Raw genomic sequence first — 22,853 nt, forward strand, 5'->3', positions numbered from 1 at the left:
TCTTAACACTAACTTAAAACCCGAACAGTTCTCCTTGATTCACACCAACAATAGAATTTGTCCCAGATTTCAAAGTAATCTGACTCTGTCTTGTCCTTCATTTCCATTGTGAGCCTATCCATATCAGCACACGATAGGATTTTATATAAAATCTCTTCTTCTGTTGGAATTTCTTTATTCCTCCAGTTTTGTGCATACGAAACTTGGCCCTTTTATGATTTGTGGACTTCAACTCCCAGAATTCCTCAGCCAGGCACACTGGCTGAGGAATTCTGGGAGTTGAAGTCCACAAGTCATAAAAGGGCCAAGTTTGAAGATCCCTGCAATATCCCATATTGCTAATTGTTGAATACAACTTTGCTCAGTAGCATGAATGGAACCACAGCCTCTTAATAATAAAACAGCAATCTTAATAAGCATCTAAATTTTTTCTGGTCAGCATGTTACTAGAGTATTCTTGATTAATTACACTAAACATAGAAAAAAAATTGCTAGCAAATCTGGAATTTAGAAAGGGGTGTACCATATTAAATAGTTCACATTTTCCAAACTTGATTTGTATATAGACTGAAACTGAAGGCACCCACCAGCTCCTGTTCCTGTATACTTCCAATATTTAATCAACCTTTCAATTATTAAAAGAACCATCTTGAAAAAGAGTTAGATAGTTAATAAAGCAACTGAAACATTGATTTCTTCTCTTTAAAACAAAAGAGAGCTTTACATTCAGGTTTACATCTGTTTCTGGATTACTATTCACTGGAGGTAATGTAAAAGAAAATGATCTCTTATATTCATGAAATTATATACCATAGTATATCTGCAAAATTACTTCATCCCTGCAGGCTACAATTCCATCTGTCTTGCCAGCAGCAGATAGTAAGATGCAATTCCTGGGACATTTTCCCTTTTACACTTTTTTCATCACATCTAAAATAATCAGAGATATGGAAACTGCTTCCACAGTAAAAATTTAGACACTGGAATTTCAATTGCTGTGTTTGCTACAAGTAACCCTAAAATGAGCAGCCTAGTTCACCTAACATGCAAAGACAATGGCTGACTTCCCACAATATCAGAAGCCACATATTGTCTAGCCCCCTTTTAGCCTAGTTGAGCACATCGTGTAAATGTCAGTTCTCTGCAACAGAGATGCAAGATACTTGGCTGGGGCTTGCACTTAAGGCTCAGCAGAGGGTGGAGAGTATTAAGTATTAAGAAACAGGGCAATAATGCAAAATGGGGGAGGATACAACACTATATCCTTTTAGGATTTTTTAAGGAATTTTGAGTGGGTAAAGGTTTCCAACTAAGGAATTTAGATCAGGTACATATAGACAATTTTTATTATGGCAAGATAAATGTCCAAAGATCAGAAATGAGGTGATAAGCTGCCTGGGAATGCCAAGAGAAATCATCAAAACAATTAAAAAACTAAAGTTAGAATATTTCGGACATGTGATGCGATACCCAGAAAAATACGCCAGGGAAAGATTGAAGGCAAATGAGGTCCAGGCAGAAGAAGAACATCATGGCTGCTGACAAAAACAGGATCACCAACGTCCGATAATACTTGAGTTACTTATAGGGTAATAAAGTTGGGGTAAAAATAAAAAAAATAAACATATTTCTGTTAAAAAAAAAACTAGTCCAGTTTTCCATAACATAGCAATATGGGGGTTGTCTAATGTCCTAATGAAACCAAATAGTACTAAGTTGAAGAAAACTAATGAATTACTGAGATTGGGTTATAGTTTATCTTGCCGCCTTCTTCTTCTTATGCCATATCCCTTATCGGACGTTGGTGGTCATGTTGGCGATCCTGTTTTTATCAGCAGCTTCACAAAAAAGTGCTGCTGAGTTTTGTCCAAACCAGTCCCTTAGATTTTGAAGCCATTGTTTTCCCCATAACCACCACCCTGTGAGTGCAGTTGGGCTGAGAGAGAACGATTGGCCCAAAGTCACTCAGCTGACTTTTATGCCTAAGGAGGGACTGGAACTCAGTCTCCTGGTTTCCCAGACAGCACCTTCACTACTACACCAAACTAGCTGTCATGATATAATTCATGATATAGTTATACAGTAATACTATTATAATGAAATGCATGATTGTTTACTTTTGGGGTTTTACTGTTTCTCTGATTTCTTTTGGAGGTTGAAGTGGGCATTTCTAAACTTGCAGAACTCCTGCTGCCTAATAAATTGCAAGTCTCACGTCACAATGTGGCATGTTTATGGGTATACGGTGGGTATTCAGCATTCTAATAAAGTAAACTTGAGGCCGCAACTTGAGTGGTGCTTTGATAAGGAAGCTATATATGAAAGCTAAAAAATTGTGGAAGAGGAGGAATGCTAAACTCCCAGAAAGGAAAAAGATGCAAAAAACCTGAAACGGGGAAGGATAGCTTCAAAAAATGGTTTGCCTCTGTATCTCCATTTATTTTTTTCCAGGAGCTAGATGGGAAAAAGAAAGGAGGGAGGTACCTTATTTTTTGTAGCACTATCTTTTCCTTAATTTTCTAGCTGCCTTAACCAAATGTCTAAAGCAAAGTGGAAGGAAAGAGGAGAACCAGCAGAAAAAGGATGGATTCAGTTACAGTTAGACTCCTTTTGCACAACCAGGTGATTATCCTCAATGAACCCCCGTTGAACTGTTAGCATTCCCTTTGGTGGGTCAATGGGGGGGGGGATACAGAAAACCAAACACACACACACACACCACCAGTTGTCAGCTGGTTCTCTACCTTGGTCACATTTGCTTTCTAGGACAACCAAGCAAAATAAAAATTACAGACAAAAAAAAAAGGTGGGGGAGGAAACAGCCTGTTTATGTGGGGGAAGTGACTAAGTCATCACTCAAAGCAGCTAGAAATCATGGAAGAAACAACCCACAACACCATGATTGCTAGATTGAAGAGTGTCCTGGGGTTCAGAACAGGAGTCCCATACAAGCAAAAAGGTTGCTCTACAGGTTTAAGAAAGTGTTTTCTCTCGAGTAGAAACTGAGCTGTTTAATTTGCAGAAGTAGCTCAGCTTGTAAGACCATTATGACTTTCATGATATTGAGGGTTGTGCTAGGGCAGTGGTTCTCAACCTTTTTAATGCCGTGACCCCAACCAGTCGTAAGTCGAGGACTAAACCAGTCGTAAGTCGAGGACTACCCAACCGGTCGTAAGTCGAGGACTTTCCCTGCCCGGGAGCGCCGCACATGCGTGGTTCCGCCCCCTGCGCCGGCCGAGGCATAGCTGGCAAGCGGCAGAGATGGAGCAGGCCGACCACCAGCTAGCCCAGCCCAAGGGAGGTAATGTACTCGCCGAAAAAGGGGAAAAAAATGGCAGACAAAAAAAATGGCGGACAGCCTTGCTTGGCGACCCCCATGAAATGGTCGATCGACCCCAAATGGAGTCCCGACCCACAGGTTGAGAACCACTGTGCTAGGGCAATGTCTAAGTCATATCAGCACAATTCTTGCACATGGAAGAACTTCTGTCCAATTTGTGGAGATTCCCAGTAGTCCCAACTAGCATAATAGAGAAATAGAGTAATAGAGAAAGCATAGATTTTAGGGAATACCAGAAAAGGAAGTTAATTTTCACACAATTTTGACATGCTGCAAGCTAAGTGGATTATTAGGGATTATTTCTTGGGTAAACTGGACTTGGAAAGCAGAAAAGGTCCCAAATGAAGGAGATCCTGTTCTGTCAGCAAAGTAAGATGCGTATTGTTATATAAACAATCTCCTTCATGACAACTATTAAATTAAGAGCACGAGTTGTCTGAATTCGCCATTGATATGAATCTTGATATGAAATTACAGTATTAGGACTTGTTGCAGAGGGATCCAGGTTAACTCTGAAAGACCCTAGGTTCAGTGCACACATTCTCCTCCCAAAGCTGTTAGGATGAATGCATGAAGGTGAAACAGCTGAGCATTGGCAGCAGGAAAAGTTTGACATCAGCTCATCACTCCCCAAGTTATTCATTACTCTGTTGACTGGTTTCTAGGCAACCCTGAGAAAGGGATACTGAGCTCCATTTTTTATAAGCTGGCCAGCTGCTAAGCCCCATTCTCCCATTAAAGATTTAATGGGCAGTATATTCTGGAGCTAGCTAATGCAGATTTCCTGTCATTTACTTGGTAACAGATACCTTCCCCCCCTTTAACTTCCTTAAAAAGAATGATGGAAGGAGGCCAGCAAGAATAGACATCTTCATCCCTGCTTTGAAATATAAGTATGGCAGCTTGTTCATGTGACTTTAAAAATGCATAGCCACACCTCAGCCCAGCCTGTTTTGCTGCGGAGACCCAATAAAATGCCAAATCTAACCAACAAAATTTAGGAGTAAGTAACAGAATGCTATTTATGCTTTAAATTCTGAGTTGTTTATAAAGTGAAGGCAGGAGTTCCACAGCCTAGTTCCAAAGCACTCTTTGCAGCTCCTCATATCTGGTACCTAGATGAAAAAAGGAGTCACTAAGAACATTATCTTCAACACAAGAACTTTTGCAGGATTTTAGGAGCAGTTCAAGGAGCCCCAGAAGCATGGTCAGTCTTAACTTCTGCACAGGAAATCTGTAGGAAGAAGATATCAAAGATGGCAGTAAAATTTTTATAAGGTCACCCACCCTTATAGGTTTGATATAAATTGGGTGGCTACATAAAATAAAGTTCACAGCTGAAGCCACATTTGGAATTAGGAACCTATAGTCTACAACTTGTTTGCTTATAATTCTCTCATGAAAATTAAACTTAAGTTTCCTGGAATGCAGAGAGGAACAAGCCCCTACTAATAATTCAAGATATACTACATATTGGGAGAACACAATCTGTGGTCCTACTGTCAAATATCCCTTGTTAGTGATATACGTTTTCTGACAAATACCCTCTAACCATACCGATATCTGTTCAATACAAGATTAGAAAAAAAATTCTTAAAAGGCATATGCATCGGATGAGGTTTAACTCAAGAAAGCTTATACCTTTTGATTTTTGTTTGAAAAAGTGCCACTTGACTCAAGTATTTTGCTTACTAACTTGACTCTCTTATAATGTCCACTTTGTCTATAAATCTATAGGTTTTTTTTCCTACTTAGCTGAAGAGAAAGAATATACCCGTTGCATGTATAAGATCCTAGTCAACTCTTGGCATCTAGAACTTGATAAACTGCATGGAACCTGGGAGATAGTTACCTGGATTTCACATTATGGATATGTCTATGGAGATTCTCAGAGCTGAAGAAGCTTCTTGGATGAGAAGCGAAACGTCTTCAAAGAAAAACAAGAAAGTCTAGTTGCCTCATGAAAAAGCATCTTTGGGACACATTATTGAAACGCAAGGCCCAAAGTCTAGCCTAGTATGGGACACTAAAGGAAAAAGACATTTTTAAAGATTGGCAATATGGGATCCATCAAAGATATTCCAGAGCAACAATTTATTGCAGCTAAACAATGTATATTATGCTAAACAATGCATATTATGCTTACTTACATATCAGGTAATATTAGAGCCTTGCAGCATTGTATCTCACCTCCACCTATGTAGATTCATTTGGAAAGTCCTAAATCAGCTGGAACAGATTTAGCCAAAACTTTCTCTGCATTTTAAAAGCAGTGCCTGATCTCAATTGCTCTGCCAAATGCCTTTCCTGGAAGGAGGCAGTTTCCTGCCTAGTTATCATTATTAGTAAAGTGCTCAACTCCTGGTAATTGTATGAACAAACTCAGTCTGAGGATGCTTTGTTTTGTTTTTATTCATTTAGCTGTTTGTATGGTGCTTTAATCTTGGAATCACTTATCAATGTAAAATTGTTGGATAATCATCCAGAGAAGCACTTTAGAACTTGTAAAGGCCTTTTTTGAAATTTGAAGGAAAAAGTTCTCTAAGGATGGTTATGTTAAAAGTGAATTGGCACATAAATCTTCATGTCATAAAAACAACCCTGTGAAGAGTTAATAAATTAGAAAAGGGCTTTATCCAGTGGTGGGATTCAGCCAGTTTGCATCAGTTCGGCAGAACCGGTAGCTAATTTTTTGTTGCCCAGGCCCAGAATGGACTTCTGGAAGCGGCATCCACACAGAGAACCGGTTGTTCACATATTTGAATCCCACCACTGGTTTTATCCAATCTGGGACCTGTTAGTCCCAAGAAAGTGATACAGCTCAGTGAAAAAGCATGCTCTGAATTCGAAGGGATTTATCTATGGCATCTCTGAGTAGGGCTAGAGAATCACTGTCAACACAAATATTTTGCTAATGGGCCTAATAGCCCGACTTCTTAGCGTCTTCTTCCTATATAAAAGGTGTTTCATTGTTAGAGAACATACCCATACACCGTATCTTGACTCTACCTTCTAAAATACAGGAATCTATGTTTATTTCATAAGATGCAGAATAGCCATTAGCAGCAGCTGCTTTGGAGACTAGACTTCAGCATACAGAAGTTCCCAGGTTAAGAATATCCAATTTAAGGACAACGTCTAAATACAATTGGGCTGCCTATAAGTGGCAGATGGGAGTTCTTGTTGCTAACAAACCACTGAAGCTGTGTAGTCCTTTCAGGAAATGCTGAAACGACGTTTTTAATTGTACAGATGGCTTTCAGTGGTTTCTGAAAGTACTGTGGCTTCAGCATCAAGTCAGCTCAAGAACACTATTGGCCATTTTTAGTAATAGGCAGTCTGTTTGTAAACTGTGAGTTCCAACTTAAATGCAAATTTGAGTTAAATATATAATTAGGAAAGGAACTAGTTCTTAACTAGGAGACTGCTTGCATTCTATTAACCTAATGCCATCCCTGCATCCAACATGCACTACCACTCAAGACTGAATTTATTTCTGTCAATTGCACCCAAATACAATATATACATGGAAGGAGTGAAAGCCTCGAGTTCCAGGGCTTTTCTCTCTCTCCAAATCTGTTTCAGAGATTCACAACCTTCCAGAGAAAATACAAATACCATCCAATGGAATATGGTGTGTGTGTGTATCTAATACATTTGGGTGGATATTGTAACCCAAGAAAGAGTATTGACAGGCTTTCCTATACCAACAACAAACCTAAACAAGTGAATGTATGTTTCCAGGCTTCCACTGCAAATCAGATTTCTATTAATGTAAAATGAAGAACGCATAATTGTAGTCAATGCATTTTTAAGAAATGATTCCAACTTTATCTTTCTAAAATCCACCAGCATTACTTGCCCCAGATTTGAAAATGCCAGTGACGCTGGAATGCAAGTTAGCTAGAATTAAAATAACCAATTATTTTAAAAGTAGCTATTTCAGATAACTAGGAACAAGGAAGTCTTATCAATTTTTGCATAAAATATGTTTGATGTAGACTTAAAGTAATAGTTTTAATAAGATGTTCCTTGTTTTTTGAAATCAGTAGAATAAACCATTAGGTTCTATAATTATCTGTACAAACTGGTAAAACAAATGGAACATAGCAGTACAGGTTCTTCAAAGAACATCTAGAGATGCCACCTTTTTGTTAAAGCCTTTTACAATCCTGCAAAATTTTATAGGTAATCTTTCATCACCCTGATTTTAGTGAACATAGAAGTATGATACTTTTCCGAATAGTATAATACATAGTTTGCACAAACACACTTTGTCTAAATATACTTACTTTAAGTCTCTCTGCGATGACTGATAATCAAGAATTATATTATTATTTTGTTAGAAATTAACTTACTTTTAGGTGTACTGCTTCTCTATCTCTAATCCTTAACAGGATCACATAAAACATACTTCAAATAAATTTGCAATAGCATTGTGCAGCCCCAGAGCAGGCAAATTTACAAATTAAACACACTAGGATAGTGAACTGATCAATAACACTTTACTGAAGCCTATGATTTCTACATTCTTTTTACTTAGGATATTATACATTGATTATCATATGCTTGCTTTTAAATCAGTTTTCTTCAGAAATGATAGAAAGCTCACTAGTTCAGTGTACCTGAACAAACATAATCTAAACCCATACAATAGTATACTCTCTTTAAGAATGAAAAATTATTTCTAGAGAGGAATTATATTAGGGTTGAAGTTATAAACAGATCCTTCCGAAGTAATTTTTGCAGCTGTTCTGCAATTGAGGTCTTGCTATGGCATTGCTACTTACCTTTTCAAGAATCATTTTCCTCAGCAGTGCATGCTGAAATTTCAAGCACCACTGGCAAAGCAGAGTCCAGCATTTTGACACTGGTCAAATGTAGCTTTGCTACAGTCTGTTAACCGTTAAACATTCTTAACATGTTTACTAGAATGATACATTAGTAAATAAGGAGTAGTAATACAGTAACAGTAGTGAATCTGGGATGTGAAGTTTTTATTTAAAACTTTCCAATCTCAGCAAAAGCAATTGTAGAATGGGTTGCGTGTAATACTTCTTTCAGGTAGAAAGTAAATCATTTCTACATTTTTAAAAAGCCTGAATGAATGCTAATAGTTTTACTTTCCTACTTTCAACAATTCTCAAGACCATTAACTATTTTGCACATATGTTACACTCAAGCCAAATTTTGCTTTGTAAAGAGGTTATATCTTTATAAACATAACTCTGGAAGACAAATTTTTAGCCGCCCAAAATTGCCCTGTGGTAACATTGACGGCCAATAAATTTTATAATAAATGTCCTCCAAAAACATGAAACAAGTTGATCGACGGATAGCTAATTAAGGGAGTTAGTATACAAAAGAAAAGAAAAATATTTTTTCTGTTGATAGGCTTTTATTTTGTATATATTTTTCTCTTGACAAGTATGTGCTGCACAATCTCTTGTGTTTTGAGACTCTTGAGCCTGGACACTTCACTTATCTGATACTTTAATCCAGGATTTATATCCAATATTGGGTAAAATTTTGTTTTATTCTCACGAAGATTTTATTTTCCTAGTCCTATGATTATTCTTCACTATGTTCTATGGCCCAAGGCCTAATCCAACTGATTGGATTTCAAGTACAAGTTCTTGATGTAAGAAATATGAGTTAATCTTGCATCGACCAAACATACCCCTCTAAATTCAATCTCGAATACCGATACATTTTTCTGGAGACCGGGAGATCCCATAAGATGCAGGGGAGAGCAAAGGGAAACTCTGCTGCATGAAAAATCTACTCGGCCGATTTCTAGTATGCAACCTGTAACTAAAACCCAACCAGTATTTTGAATGTTAATCTTTACATTCAGTACTTACTGGTCATGATTACATTCAGTACTTACTGGTCATGATTAAAGACAACTTGATAGCAATTAGAGAACCAGCATTAGGTCTCTGAATCAAGTTTTATTAGCATATTTAACTGTTTAGTATATTCAGTAAAAGGAAAAAAAGCAAAGCAACATTAAGTCAATTAAATCAACCATCCCTTTCAAATATTAATCTTTAACTAACTATTATTATAAGACTAGACCTTATTATTCCTGATATTGAGAAGGAATGACTAAGAAATAGCCTGCCAGAAAATCAGCAGATATTGTTTTCCCCCCTCATCATTCTCTTGTTAACTATTGTTTTGGTCAATATAATTTAAAAGTTCCTTAATAATATCAAACTATTAATCCATCTGATCATTTTCAAGTTAGGAATTCATCAGTGCAAAATCCACAAGTAGGTAGCATTTTGTTTAGTTATGTGTGCATTTTGCTATTTGCTGTTTCATACTGTATTGACAATGAAATGTTTATACAGCATCTTAATAACCTAAGTATATTCTCCCTGAAAGGAACTTAGCTACTATAAAAATGTGAAGTTCTGCTTTTACATAGCTGGATATATTTACATATGCCTCATCTTCCATTAGTAGGACTTAAATACATATATAAGCAACTTATTATTTCCATCCTTCACCATCATTTGTACAGTTTCAGTTGTTAAAGAAAATGAAACTTACATTCATAAGAATTATAAAACCTGAATGAGTTTTGGGAAATTTCTAAGACCCAGTATAGTTTGTTTCCAAGAAAGAAAAAATACCTGAGCATAACTGCACAAAGCATATCCAAATAGTCCTTATTTGCACATTCTATATCTTAATGTCCTTCAAGTATCCATGCTCGAATGACAATATTATAAAATATAAGTATTCACTTTGTGGAAAATGAGTTGTTTAAGGGAGCTTCAATGTCTCATTAAAATATGAACTGGGACATAACCTGATAAACACAGAAGAGGTCTGCAAGTCATAAAAAACCATGTACACAATAGGCATCTGGCAGCATTTTCAGACAACTTTTAAAATTTATTCTGACATGCTATAAAGGAATAAGTTACACTGTTATATGAATCACCAGCAGTAAGAATATTTTTCAGCTGGATTGGAGTGAAAAGATAGCCTAAGGCAGTAACCAGTAACCAATGTGAGGCCGCCTGAGACCAAGAGCAAACTTGTCATATTTGTGTCACAGGAACTCGAAAGAAAATCCTTCCTTTTTAATACCCTTCATACACTTCCATTTTAAATCTGCAAAAATAAACAGTCTAGCCAATGCAAAGTTATGGCAGGATTTGTAAGCTGTTGCAATGGGTCTGAAAAGATTCCTTTATTTTCATCTGATCTCGTTACAGCAGACTGGGTATCAATGCAACAGATTATAAAAATGCAAGAGTGCCCCTCCCCTTCAGGAAAACAAATACAAAATTTATTTAAAAACAAAAGTGAGGAAGAGTTACAACACTAGATCTAAAATGATTAAGAAACAGGACTGTTGCTTTAACAAATGGTATTGTAACTGCGATTTTTTTTAAAAAAAGGTGGTGTCTAATTTAGTTTGCAAATTATCAAGGCAAATTAAAAAAAATCCTTACAGGAACAGTTTAGTTTTTAATTAACTTGTAAACAAAAATGTTCCCATTTCAAAATAAAAAAACCCCAGATCATCTAGATGTTTACAGTGATTACATTTATCTAAGCAACTTTTACATACAGTTTCAGTTGGAAGATGTTAACTAAATTTGTGACAAATATGCTGTTTCTCCTTGTATACCAATAACATTATAGAGTTAATGCAAAGTCCTAAAGATAATCTAGTAGTCGCTAAATTTCTCTTAAGTCTTCACTTTAGATGCTGTTATTTCTATGCACAGGTAAAAGCAGGCAGAGTCTTTCATATGCTTAAAACTGGAATCTTTGGTTACTACCACAATAGCTGGCTTGTTACATCACTCAAGTTACCAGCAATTTTAAGAATGTTTTAAGTGTACAACTTTCAGAACCAGGGAGGAATACCCAGAAGGAGTGCACAATTGTGAGCATTTACAATTATCGCAACTGTTCTGAAGACTTGTTCATGCCATTCTTCCAAAATAATGAGATCTCATAAGCAGTGTAGTTCAAAGTAAAAAGGTTACAAAAATTGGCATATGCACAATTCTCTCCACCACTTGTGTGTCAACCACTCGGTTAATTTTTCCACTTGAAAAAATGCAATAGAAAACTGGACACCATGTTCAACTATCTCAGTAATATTCACAATTACAGCTGCTACAACTCAGAGATGCAGCATCAATGGTGCTGCCCAGAGCCAGTTTATACCGAAAGCAAGTTCTTTACATCAAGCAGATGGTTGCCCACAACCACTGGTATGTGTATTTATGAACTAAGATTTCTAGGATTTGGGAGGTGATACATCCTGCTCCATTCAGCTCTGCCTCATCTGTTCTCTTCTTCATGCTCAAAAACCTGGAAAACAAACAAAACACTTTGATATTTGGAAATAGCCAACCAATTGAGTGGAAAATCTTAAAAAAGAGTATTATGATTTCATTAGGGAAAAAAACCACTATTTTTCAAACTTACGCTGATCTTTCACTTGGTAAGAGCTTTACTCAGTTACTGATAGTAGTGCCCCCAAGATTGATTGTCCCATTTATTCACCAAGAGAAAAACATGCAAGAACTCTACTTTTCAGAGAAAACCACAAGCAGCCACCAGCTTTTTTGACAATTCAACACTCTTAATTCAGCAGCAGTATCAAATGCCATGGAAGATCAATTATGCTCAGGCTGCCAATCATTTAGTTGAAGATCCTTTTGGCTTAAATAAATATAAACAATTTTGCATATTGCCAGTTTCAAATACTGCATCCCAAACTGATCAAGTTATGATTTAAATATTTAAAAACAGATTTTTCACATGTCTCCTATGTGTACAGAAGACAATCATATTCCTAATACATTTTACTAAAAGGCTTTTTAAATGAACTATTTCAGATGCACTACATAATGTACATCAGAAAAGTGATAAACTAAACCAGCTTGCACCACATATTAGTTCTATCATCTGAAGTTGCCCTCATGAAATAAATTAACATTTACATCCCAAAATCAAATATATGTAAGTTGATAGTGTAAGACTAAGATTCACAGATAACAGTATAACGTTGCCCCGTAGGCTGTTTGTTTGTATGTATGTTTATTTTCAATATACATTGTGCGTACATGGAAATGGCTACATCTTCTGTATATTCAAAATTGTAAAAGCACAGTACTTGTCTTTCCAAATTGGCACATATAGGAGATAGACCACACACATTTTTCCTTCTTTAAATTTTTTTAAGATTTATGATCTCTATTTATTTGTACAACTCAAAGCGGTATACATAATAGGTTGTGTTGAAAGACTGTGATTGGCTGAAAAGTTGCCCAACTGATTTATTTGCTTAGCAGTCAGTATTAAAATGACCCGGTTACAGTTTGGAATAAACAATGGCTGTCTACTCATCTATAGCATTATCCAGCTATTCCCAGCAAGAAAATAATGACAATTTTGTTAGCTACAGAAATTCTGTTTGAGTAATAACTCATATTAGTAGAATACAATTCCTCATCTAGTACATGATTCAGTTATATTTTAAGTTGTGTATAACTGAGGTGAGTTACTTCATCTGCTTAATTAGTTTCAAAATAACAGCCTTAATAATCTTTTAAACAAATCCCATCACCATTTAATGCTGTCGCTTAAAAATTACAAGAATGTTACTGTCACACAGTTCAAGGCACTGTATCAGACAAATTAACATAAAATTAGCCAAATTTATTATAATTGTTTCAAATTTCTAAGAAAGAATGAAGTCTTTCAAAATATCAAATGCTAGGAAAATCAATTCTGTTAAGGCTGCCAAGAGTAATATGTAACTACATTCTCTGCAAGTGTATAATTTGTTACTTTCCACCCAAAAGCCTCCAATCAACATTTGGACTGCACTGCTGTGATTATTACAGAAAATCTTTCATTTCTTCTATTGAAGGAGAAATCTTAAAATCATGAATAATGCGGTTCAAGAAAGAAATGGAAAGGTAGGAAAGGTTAAGAAAATTACATGGAGAAAAAGGTTACTTTTGCTTCCAGATTATGGTGTAAAATGGTTGCAGTATCTTTTGTTAAAGAGTTGCAACCTCAATGGCTAAAGCAGCAGGCATGGATGAAAGTATCTTCGGACCTTTCACTGGAATTATGGGAGCAAGTCATTATATTTATATCTTCCACTCTACAATGTTGCCTTGGATGAATATGTCTGAAAAATACATTACAATTTGTTTCCATCCTTTCAAAATGGTATAGTTATCCTTTTCTATGTAACACGAACAGACATTCAACTAAAACTGACATCTCTTCTTCCCTGTGTCTATTAAACTGAACGTTTATTGACTGGCCTGGCAAAAAGTGTTTAATAAAGAAATGTTAGATGATACTTTTAAGAGTGATTTTTAAAGAATGTTCTGCTTTATAATGCATATCAGGACTGTGAAGGCTTTGAAAAAGACAAGGAAGAAGCTTGTTTTTTTCAGACTTGTGCTGAAATAAGTTACCTGACTGTCTCTAGTCTTTTTCTGTTGAGTCCTGGTCTCTTAAGAAAAGGTATTTTTATCAGCTCTTACCTCAAGTAGAATCCTCTTTATAACTGGAGGATTTAATTTAATTTTATCTGTACAATTTAGAGGTCGACTTTGGGAGACTTTTTTTAAAAAAAGAAAAAGTATAAAAAAGACAAAGAGAAAATAATGAGTGGCCTCAGAGTAAACTTTTAAGCACCATGCCCATCCAACCCAACTGATCACATCGACTGAGAAGTATTTGTAATAGAGACTTCATACCAGCCCAGGATTCTCTACCCACAAACACAGATATAAGCTAGACATTTTCCAATAACTTAAGCTGGTTATCACAGATAGAAAAAAATAAACATAAGCACTGTATCTAGGATAGCAATGTCCCAGGGGAAAAAAAAACCATATTTGGAAAATCAGGTCTGGATAGATTTCCATGACCATCTTGCCCAGCTACACTCAGGCAGCTACATTGTGTACTGAGCCAAAATGAATACTAGAAAAATAAAAAAAATCAATTACATCCTTCTCCAAAACTATACATGCCTCTGCATCTAGTAGATACCTAATGCACTGGTGTTTTAGAGAAAAGAATCCTGTGATGAGGATTATTAGCTGCAAGTTCAATAAAGGGTGATAAAAGTCTTACTTAACCATTCCCTATAGCAGATAAATAATCAAGGTGTTTAAAGCCAAGTCACAAAGCAGTACAGAATGCACAAGTCTGAAAAGGTATGCATAATTATAATGCTACAACTGGTAATGCCTTACAAAATACTCACATCAGAATAAAGTTAACATCTCGATTATTCTAACTATGTTCATATCAATTTCCATTTGAATGCAGTTTTCTAAAAAAAAAGTGATATTTTGCAGATTGGCAACTAAAATTAACTTTCATTAGTTATCGGACTTCAGTCTTTGGAGTTTTTCTGGATGCGTAGTTTATTTAATAGGTAAATCTGCATTCAATCAACTACAGGTAGTCTTCAATTTACAACAGTTCATTTAGTGACTGTTCAAAGTTACAACGCCACTGAAAAAAGTGACTTATTTTTCACCCTTACAACCATTGCAGCATTACCATGATCGCGTGATTTAGGGCTCAATTGTGGTTGTAACTTGAGGACTGCCTGTATACCAGGTATACCATATGTATAGAGATACTATAAAAAAATTAAGGCTTTAAAATTAACTATTTCAAGTGGACTATAATATTACAGTGTTGTTCCAACATTTTTAGTTAGCAATTCTCATTCATATAGTGTACAGCTTTTTTCGCCTCCCACTTGATTTCTGATCCTTGGATGAACAATTTCTAAATGAGCAAAAAACCTGAATTACCCATTGAAGTAGCATTTGTAAATTAATGCTTCGTATTTAGAAAGCTTTTAATATAACTCTGTTCTATTATTCCTAATATCAGAATTCCTTTATATTGTACTGTCATATTAATCTGCCCTAGTTCAAAATTCCAATGGGGTTTTCTTTGTGCCTCTGCAATAACAAAAGTCTAGATGTGTGCATAACATTAAACAAGAAGAAATATAATTTGTCCTTCCTTTTAACATATAGATATCAAGCAACACAATCTACTGAAACACCCATATTTTCTGGTGCATTACTGGCATTTTGTTCACCAAAACAAACCAAAAATGGCATTAAAAAAAACCCCAGTATGAACTGGGATGTATAAAAGATGGATTGATACAGTTTGAGTTGTATAATATATAACTTAATATAAGTCTCAAAATGCTGAGGGTCAGAGTCTTTCATAACGCCAGCCTCACTAGCATTTCCCTCTTTGGAAGAGAAAACACTAGTGAACGCTATCATGCTTAGGATGGCTTGGAACAGGGGTCCCCAGCCCCCAGCCTGTGGACCAGTACCGCAGCATGCGGGCCGCAGCATGCCAGCAACTGGTCCACATAAACAAGCGAAGCCCCATCCACGGGATGCAGGCAGCGCACAAAACCACACCCCTTCCAGTCCACGGAAAAACCTCTCTCCACGGAACCAGTCCCTGGTGCCCAAAAAGTTGGGGACCTCTGGCTTGGAAGACTCCTTCTCCAAATTGCACAATTTGGAGAATGAACCTTCTGAATCATGAGAATAGGACCCATGTACAGAATGAAGTGAGGTGAGAGAGAAATGGACTCAGAGGGGGTGGTACAGGGGGAGGATCCACACTGTGGTGGGCCTAGCCAATCAATGCTTTCAGTCTTGCATGGGGGGGGGACACTGGACCTCCTGCATTCCCTGAGGCAGTACAATGATAAGAGCTCAGAGAGTGCCATGCTTAATGACTGCAGTGACTTATGACCAAAATTCCAAGCTCAATTGTGGTCATAAATCAAGGACTACATGCACTTTTACCTATTCTACTATGAACTCCCTCCTCAAGATATAAATATTGTAATACTCATTTTATGTACCGTTAACACTTTCTTCTGCCTAACATGATCTCAATCAGTCTGTGTCTTCTTGCTCCAATATAATCTTCTTCCCCTACATCATGGGTGTCAAACTCGCCACGTCACGTGACGCGACTCTTTTTGCATTGTCGGCAATGGGGTGGGTGCGGCTTCAGTATAATGAAACCGGCCTGCGGGCAGGCAGTTTGACACCCCTGCCCTACATGATCCCCTTCCGTTTGCAACTCCACTGGTGGAAACACATTTCTTCCTTCTCTTCACCTCTATCCATATGATTCTATCCCATTAACAATTAAGCACTCTCTTTCCCCATTTCATGCACACTCCTATAAGATAGAGGTTTCTTGATTAATTCATGGCAACTGAGGATTTTTTTGTCGTAATCTACTAGGAGAATATCTGCTACCACTATTACTTACAACTTAGGTGAGATCAATTAACTTGTTTTATTCAATAAATTCAAATATTTAAGTAACACATCTCTGAACAGTTAGCTATACACATAAAATGCTGCTTTAAAAAAAGTAGAATAGGAAATTTCAACCAAGTGAAAACATATTCTTCAACTTTGATTCGTAAACTGGGGAAAAACTTTTCCTCTTTTCAAATCCCAAATTACTTCTGAATTTAGAATGAATGCAAAGAAAGAAAAGACTTTTCTTTAAGAGTTCAGAGAAAGAGGACACTATTATTAGATAACTAGATTATCATTTTAGTAGTCTGAAATCAAATGCAGGCATATTGCTTTTAAAACTTTTAAAGAAAAAATGTTCCTTAAATAGGTCCGACTAGGCATGAAATTAAGTATAATTGTATATTTTGAAGGGTTATTGCTGGCTATCCCCGTCATAATCCCCTATATTGAATACTGAAAATAATGACAAGAGAATGAGCTGGAAATACTTCATGTTAATGTCTGCATTTAACCCTGTCAGTGGAAATTTTAATTTAAAATCTTGTCAATTCCTTTCACACTTCAACAAAACAACAATTTCCTTGCACTTAGTTCAAAGAGCTATGGGAATAGGCTCAAGAGAGACTGCACATTTGTATGTTTGTTTTAGCTTCATCTTTTAAAAAAATTGGCTACAAATTTTCAATCTACTTTCCTTACTTTTGTTCAGGAGGCATTAGGACACCACTTGTATACTGCTCAATATTTACTAATTAGAATTATTGAACCGCTTGTGGTAGAATCAAGTCCTCTTGCTTGCAGAACAGCTGTTGCCAAATTATAATTGTATAGTAGATATGTTTTGCAATTTCAGCATTATTACCCTTACTTCTGGAACAGCTTGAAGGATATTCCACTACACACTGTAGTGGTATTTTATTGGTTTTGGTTTTCTTGATTTCTGTATCTCTTCTCATCCTGATATCATTGCATCATATTAGCCTTTTAATAAAAATATTTTTAGTTTGGAATGCTTGCAAGCATTCAATAAAATACACATTTACTGATGTCTCAATAATTTCAGTAAGGAAACAATCCTTTTTCTGTTGATTCAAAAATATATAAGATTGGATTGTTGTGAATATGATCACATAGTTCAACCAAAAATGGTTCCTTCTAAATTATTTGCATACTTTTCTATTTTCTTCTTATACATTTTATCCAATAATTTACTTATGATCTTTGTTTTGCTCTGATAGACTGTATCCTGCCAAAGAGATTATATTGTATCAACGGCATGTTCTCATCCGTAAGAAAAAGAGACTTTGCTGCATTAAAAAAAACACTTGCTATAATCTATTATCATAAATTTATCTATGCCTATTTGTGGATAGTAGACTTTTATTCTTCTTTTTCCAGCTAAACGTCTTTTTTTCTTTTCTTGACATAATTTATGTAATTGAAACATTATTAATCAGGTAATTCTAAAATGGTAGGCACTGATGATATGATTGAAAATGGTGTGTGTAGTCAGTTATCAGAGTCCTGTATAGATTCTCCTAAATAAAAAAAAAGTATCATTAGTACTGTGCTCTTTTAATAATATTCTTTGTTACATACACTAATAATGTGTCCTTATAAAAGGAATATGTATCTTTTTATTTCAATTAAATAAAAATGGAAATACTGATTGGTTTTATTTATACATAATTCAAAAATTTAAGCCAACCACAAAACAGAGAAAAGTATTATGACAATAGTATTTACTGACCTGAAGATCTTGCATGTGTAGACTTGACTCGTTTTGCTTTCAGTTATTTTCAGAGGATCTAGCTTCGGGGCATTTCATTTGGATTCAGGGCTTGCATTTCTTTGGTTACATTGTTTGCATTTTGTGTGCTTGCCCATCTTATTTACAGATATAGAAACATAATTAACATATTCCCAAATGTGATCCATTTGCTGCCTGCTGCCATAGAAAGTTCTTTCTTTTATTATTTTGTCAATAAATCTCAAACAGAGCTATAATTAAAATTAGAAACAGATCTCTCCCCCCCCCACCAGAACGTGGGGGTAATTTCAGTTGAATTTGTTTACTTTCCATTTCTCTCCCCTAACCCTTATACTGTATATACATATATTTGATGTATTCTGTCTAAATTTAACCCACCCTCCTAAATCCTCTGATCACTGCCTTTCTTGTATTTTACTGAGGGAGAGGGGTGAAAGGTTTGACTATGTTTGTGCACGAACATGAGGACTCCTGTCTCCCTGATGTACTGTTAGTTACAATATTCAGAGAATACAGACTATCATCATGCTGAAGCTATGTCCTATTTTTTTTAAGAAGTACCCTAATTTTTAATTATATAATAATGTACATGCTGCCTCCTAAGATTGTCTGTGGCTCACAATAGTACATTAATATCGAAATAATAAAATTGATGTCGTTTATATGGGGCGGGGGGAAGAATATATTCAAAGAAAACATTTACCTCGGGGGGGGGGGGTTGCTTCCAAAGAAACCCATACCAAAGCCGCCTCTAAACCGGCCCAATGCAAAAAGTAATAGAAAATTTCTTCCTTAAAATGTTAGGTCCAGATTTTTGGATCATACTATGTTCCCAACACCAAGCCAGCTTATTTTGAAGAGGGGGTTAATGAGGGAGCAGAAGATGCAGTGGTTAAAATGACCCAACATACCCAAAGAAATGATATGAAAACAAGGACACTTGGTTTAAAGTTAGTAGTCAAATCTTCCAAGGACGTCCGTTCTTTAAATACTAAATAGCCAAATAAGTGTTTGTAATGACCTCCTTGAGCTAACACGTATCACCAGCGGGATCCAAATTAGTGTTTATCATTTTTGGTCTGTAACGTCACTTGGTTCTTGGCTACTAACCTTTCAGGTTATTCTTGGATTTGTCAGTTTGCTTGCCTGTGGGGGTTTGGGTTTGCTGCCCCTGCCCACTGGAAGAGGCTGCCTGCTGTGCGGCTTTCTGCTTTAACATTGTCCAGTCAAATGTGTAGTCGTATTGATGATTCAGGGTCCTACAGAGGGTAAAATTTAAAAAGTAAGAAAACCACCACTAAAATACAATACTTGAACTGCTGTTGAATAAGCAGGTTTCACTGGCATTCAAAATGAGACATTTTGTAAAACATTGAACATTATGCAGTGCTGTGGTTAATAATTAAAATCTGCTTGCAGCAACTTTCAAAGTCCTCTGGTAATTATTTAGAAGTACAGAAGCTTTGGCTCAAGTTGAAAGAGTCCCATACGTAAAGTGTAAAGCCCTTCAAACCGATTAATAGGGGAAAGGGAAATATTGATCTTCATCCCCACTTCTCCTTTTTTTTAGTTGAACCCTGCACTAAGTGCACTAAGAGTGTGGATAAACTTCTGCAATTCTGCAAATGACCACGTAAGACTATTGTGATCTTGATCACTCACTTTAACCTCCTCTGCGGTTAACGTTAATTTTGAGCTAAATTCAAGCACTGCAAAAAAATAGATTCACTAACAGTTACAGCACGGTATTAATTTCAAGTACTGTTTATGTTGAATTGACTAAATTATGATATAACCAACCTTTGTGGACCAAAGAAAATACTTCCTAAAATGGTTGTTACAGAGTACAGCTTGCTGACCAATATAGCCAATCACAAAACAGACATCACAATGCAATGAGAGGTGGGCTACCCAGACACAAATCATTTTGATACAATATCAGGAAAGAACCTCTTCCCAATGAAGTCTATTTGTAGCATATCCAAATTTCTTTTACATATATTTTCAGTCCAACTTCTGGAACAACAGAGTGTTATCTAGCCAAGCTAACCATGTGAATGATAAATTGTTGTTAAAACTGTTCTCTTCAAATATTCACAAAGTATCCCACAAGACCAACCTGAAAAGGATACGGAATAGCTGCCTCAGATACATATAATCAGGAGCTTCTTCAAAGCGCAGGCCACGGCAGTAGTTCAGGTACATTGCAAATTCTGCAGGAAATCCCTGTGAACAAAAGAAATCCAAGCAAGAGTTAGAGGCAGATTTCCCACAATTTTTATATCTAGAATTTAGTTCTATAGCATTCTGTTTTAAGAAAATGGAAAGTAACAGAAAAAGGAAAAAAATGATACTAAAACTAAAGATAGATTAATAATAATAATAATAATAATAATAATAATAATAATAATAATAATACAGTTGGAAGGGAGATCATCCACTCCAACCCCCTGCTTAGGCAGGAAACCCTATACCATTTCAGACAAATGGTTGTCCAGTCTCGTCTTGAAAACTTCCAGTGTTGGAACATTCACCGCTTCTGGAGGCAGGTTGTTCCACTGGTTAATTATTCTAACTGTCAGGAAATTTCTCCTTAGTTCTAGGTTGCTTCTCTCCTTGATCAGTTTCCATCCGTTGCTTCTTGTCCTGCCTTCAGGCGCTTTGGAAAATAGCTTGATTCCCTCTTCTTTGTGGCAACCCTGGAGATATTGGAACACTGCTATCATGTTCCCCCCTAGTTCTTCTCTTCATTAAACTAGACATACCCAATTCCAGCAACCGTTCTTTATATGTTTTAGCTTCCAGTCCCCTAATCATCATTGTTGCTCTTCTCTATACTCTTTCTAGATTTTCAACATTTTTTTTATATCACGGTGACCAAAACTGGATGCAGTATTACAAGTGTGACCTTACCAAGGCATTATAAAGTGGTATTAACACCTTACGTCAGGGGTATCAAAGTGCCGGCCCGCGGGCCGGACGCGTCATCCAGAAGCCGCGCCCACCCAATTGCCGACAATGGCAAAACCCTCCTGATATGTTGTGCAACGTCACACGACGTCGCGAGTTTGACATGTCTGCCTTACGTGATCTTGATTCTATCCCTGTTAATGCAGACTAGCACTGTGTTGGCTTTTTTGGCAGCTGCAGCACATTGCTGGCTCATATTTAAGTGATTGTCCACTAGAACTCCGAGATCCCTCTCACAGTTACTACTATTGAGCAAGGTACCCCCTATACTGTACCTGTGCATTTGGTTTTTCTTGCTTAAATGTAGAACTTTACTTTTTTCACCATTGAATTTCATTTTGTTAGATAGCGCCCAATGTTCAAGTCTGTCCAGATCCTTCTGTATCTTAAGCCTGTCTTCTGGACTGTTGGCTATTCCTGCCAGCTTGGTGTCATCTGCAAATATGACTTCCCCATCCCCTCATCCAAATCATTGATGAAGATGTTGAAAAGCACTGGGCCCAGAACAGAGCCCTATACCTCCCAAAAATCATTGGCTTATTTACAAAATAAAATATGATTCATTATCAAAGAATTTTTTTAAAAAACAGTTTGTACCTTACACAAAACTTCAACAGGAGTAGACATCTTCTTTTCACTAATCTTTTCGTATTTCTGCTTCTTTGTTGCAGCCTGTAAAAAATATGGATAAATATAAATAGAACAATGCTACTTTCTTTATTATCATAGGTCTAAAAGAAATTGCCAAGTTCCAGAATTCACTATAAAGAGAATAAAAATCTTTCTTACAAGCTTTAAAGCTACAGAGTGTCAATTACTGCAGCCTAATTAGTTCATGATAGGATTATATTATATGGCTGCTTCTAATATTTTTCCTAGACAGTCAGATTTTGAGTAAATATAGAAATCTCATAAAGCTCTTGGTATTAGATTGCAACTGATAGCTTAACATTTCCAGCACAAATTGCTTTGTACCATCAATATACTCAAAATCTGAATTCATCTGAATTATATAACCTCTTGCAAGTACCAATAGATTTCTATCTCTCTCAAACACATTTGTACATTATGTCAATGAGTGTAAATGAATGTGCATCTATGCACGTATATCTCTCATTTTTTAAAATCCCTATCCACAATCCTGAAGGTGGAGAGGCTGCAGTACTTTGAGCAAGGCCTCAAGATAACCAAAGTTCTCTGGATAGGGCAGATTTTCCAATAGCTTCTCTGAATCATTATTCAAACTGCACATTGTCCTTTAAGGCAGGGGTCCCCAACCTATGGTCCGCGGCCCGGTATCGGGCCGTGGCCTCTTGGCCACCAGCCTCTCCCACTCGCGGTAGTGCTGCTGTGCGGGCACTAGAAGCCCCATTTGCGCATGCATGCAGGCCGCGTAGGCGCCAGCATGCCACAGGAACGTGCAGCC

At 36.5% G+C, this 22,853-nt stretch overlaps 1 protein-coding gene across 5 annotated transcripts in view; it reads right to left on the bottom strand.

The window, feature by feature from the left end:
- Positions 1-10,507: 10,507 nt before the first annotated feature.
- Positions 10,508-22,853, bottom strand: part of CSNK1A1 (casein kinase 1 alpha 1) — a 41,273-nt gene continuing 28,927 nt past the window's right edge. The window contains exons 8-11 of one of the 5 annotated variants that reach the window (XM_015819491.1): positions 22,025-22,099; positions 20,577-20,683; positions 19,604-19,716; positions 10,508-11,689 (exon numbers count right to left, since the gene is read on the bottom strand). In XM_015819491.1, coding sequence (XP_015674977.1) covers positions 11,682-11,689; positions 19,604-19,716; positions 20,577-20,683; positions 22,025-22,099 — 303 coding nt within the window. In that variant the 3' untranslated portion in view covers positions 10,508-11,681. Of the gene's footprint in view, positions 11,690-18,093; positions 18,225-19,562; positions 19,717-20,576; positions 20,684-22,024; positions 22,100-22,853 lie in introns of those variants that run through there. The other 4 variants (XM_015819489.1, XM_015819488.2, XM_015819492.1 and 1 more) reach the window with 4 other exon arrangements.

This window comes from Protobothrops mucrosquamatus, unplaced genomic scaffold (assembly GCF_001527695.2).
Source record: "Protobothrops mucrosquamatus isolate PMUCROS unplaced genomic scaffold, P.Mucros_1.0 scaffold935, whole genome shotgun sequence".
NCBI classification, from domain to species: Eukaryota; Metazoa; Chordata; class Lepidosauria; order Squamata; family Viperidae; genus Protobothrops; species Protobothrops mucrosquamatus.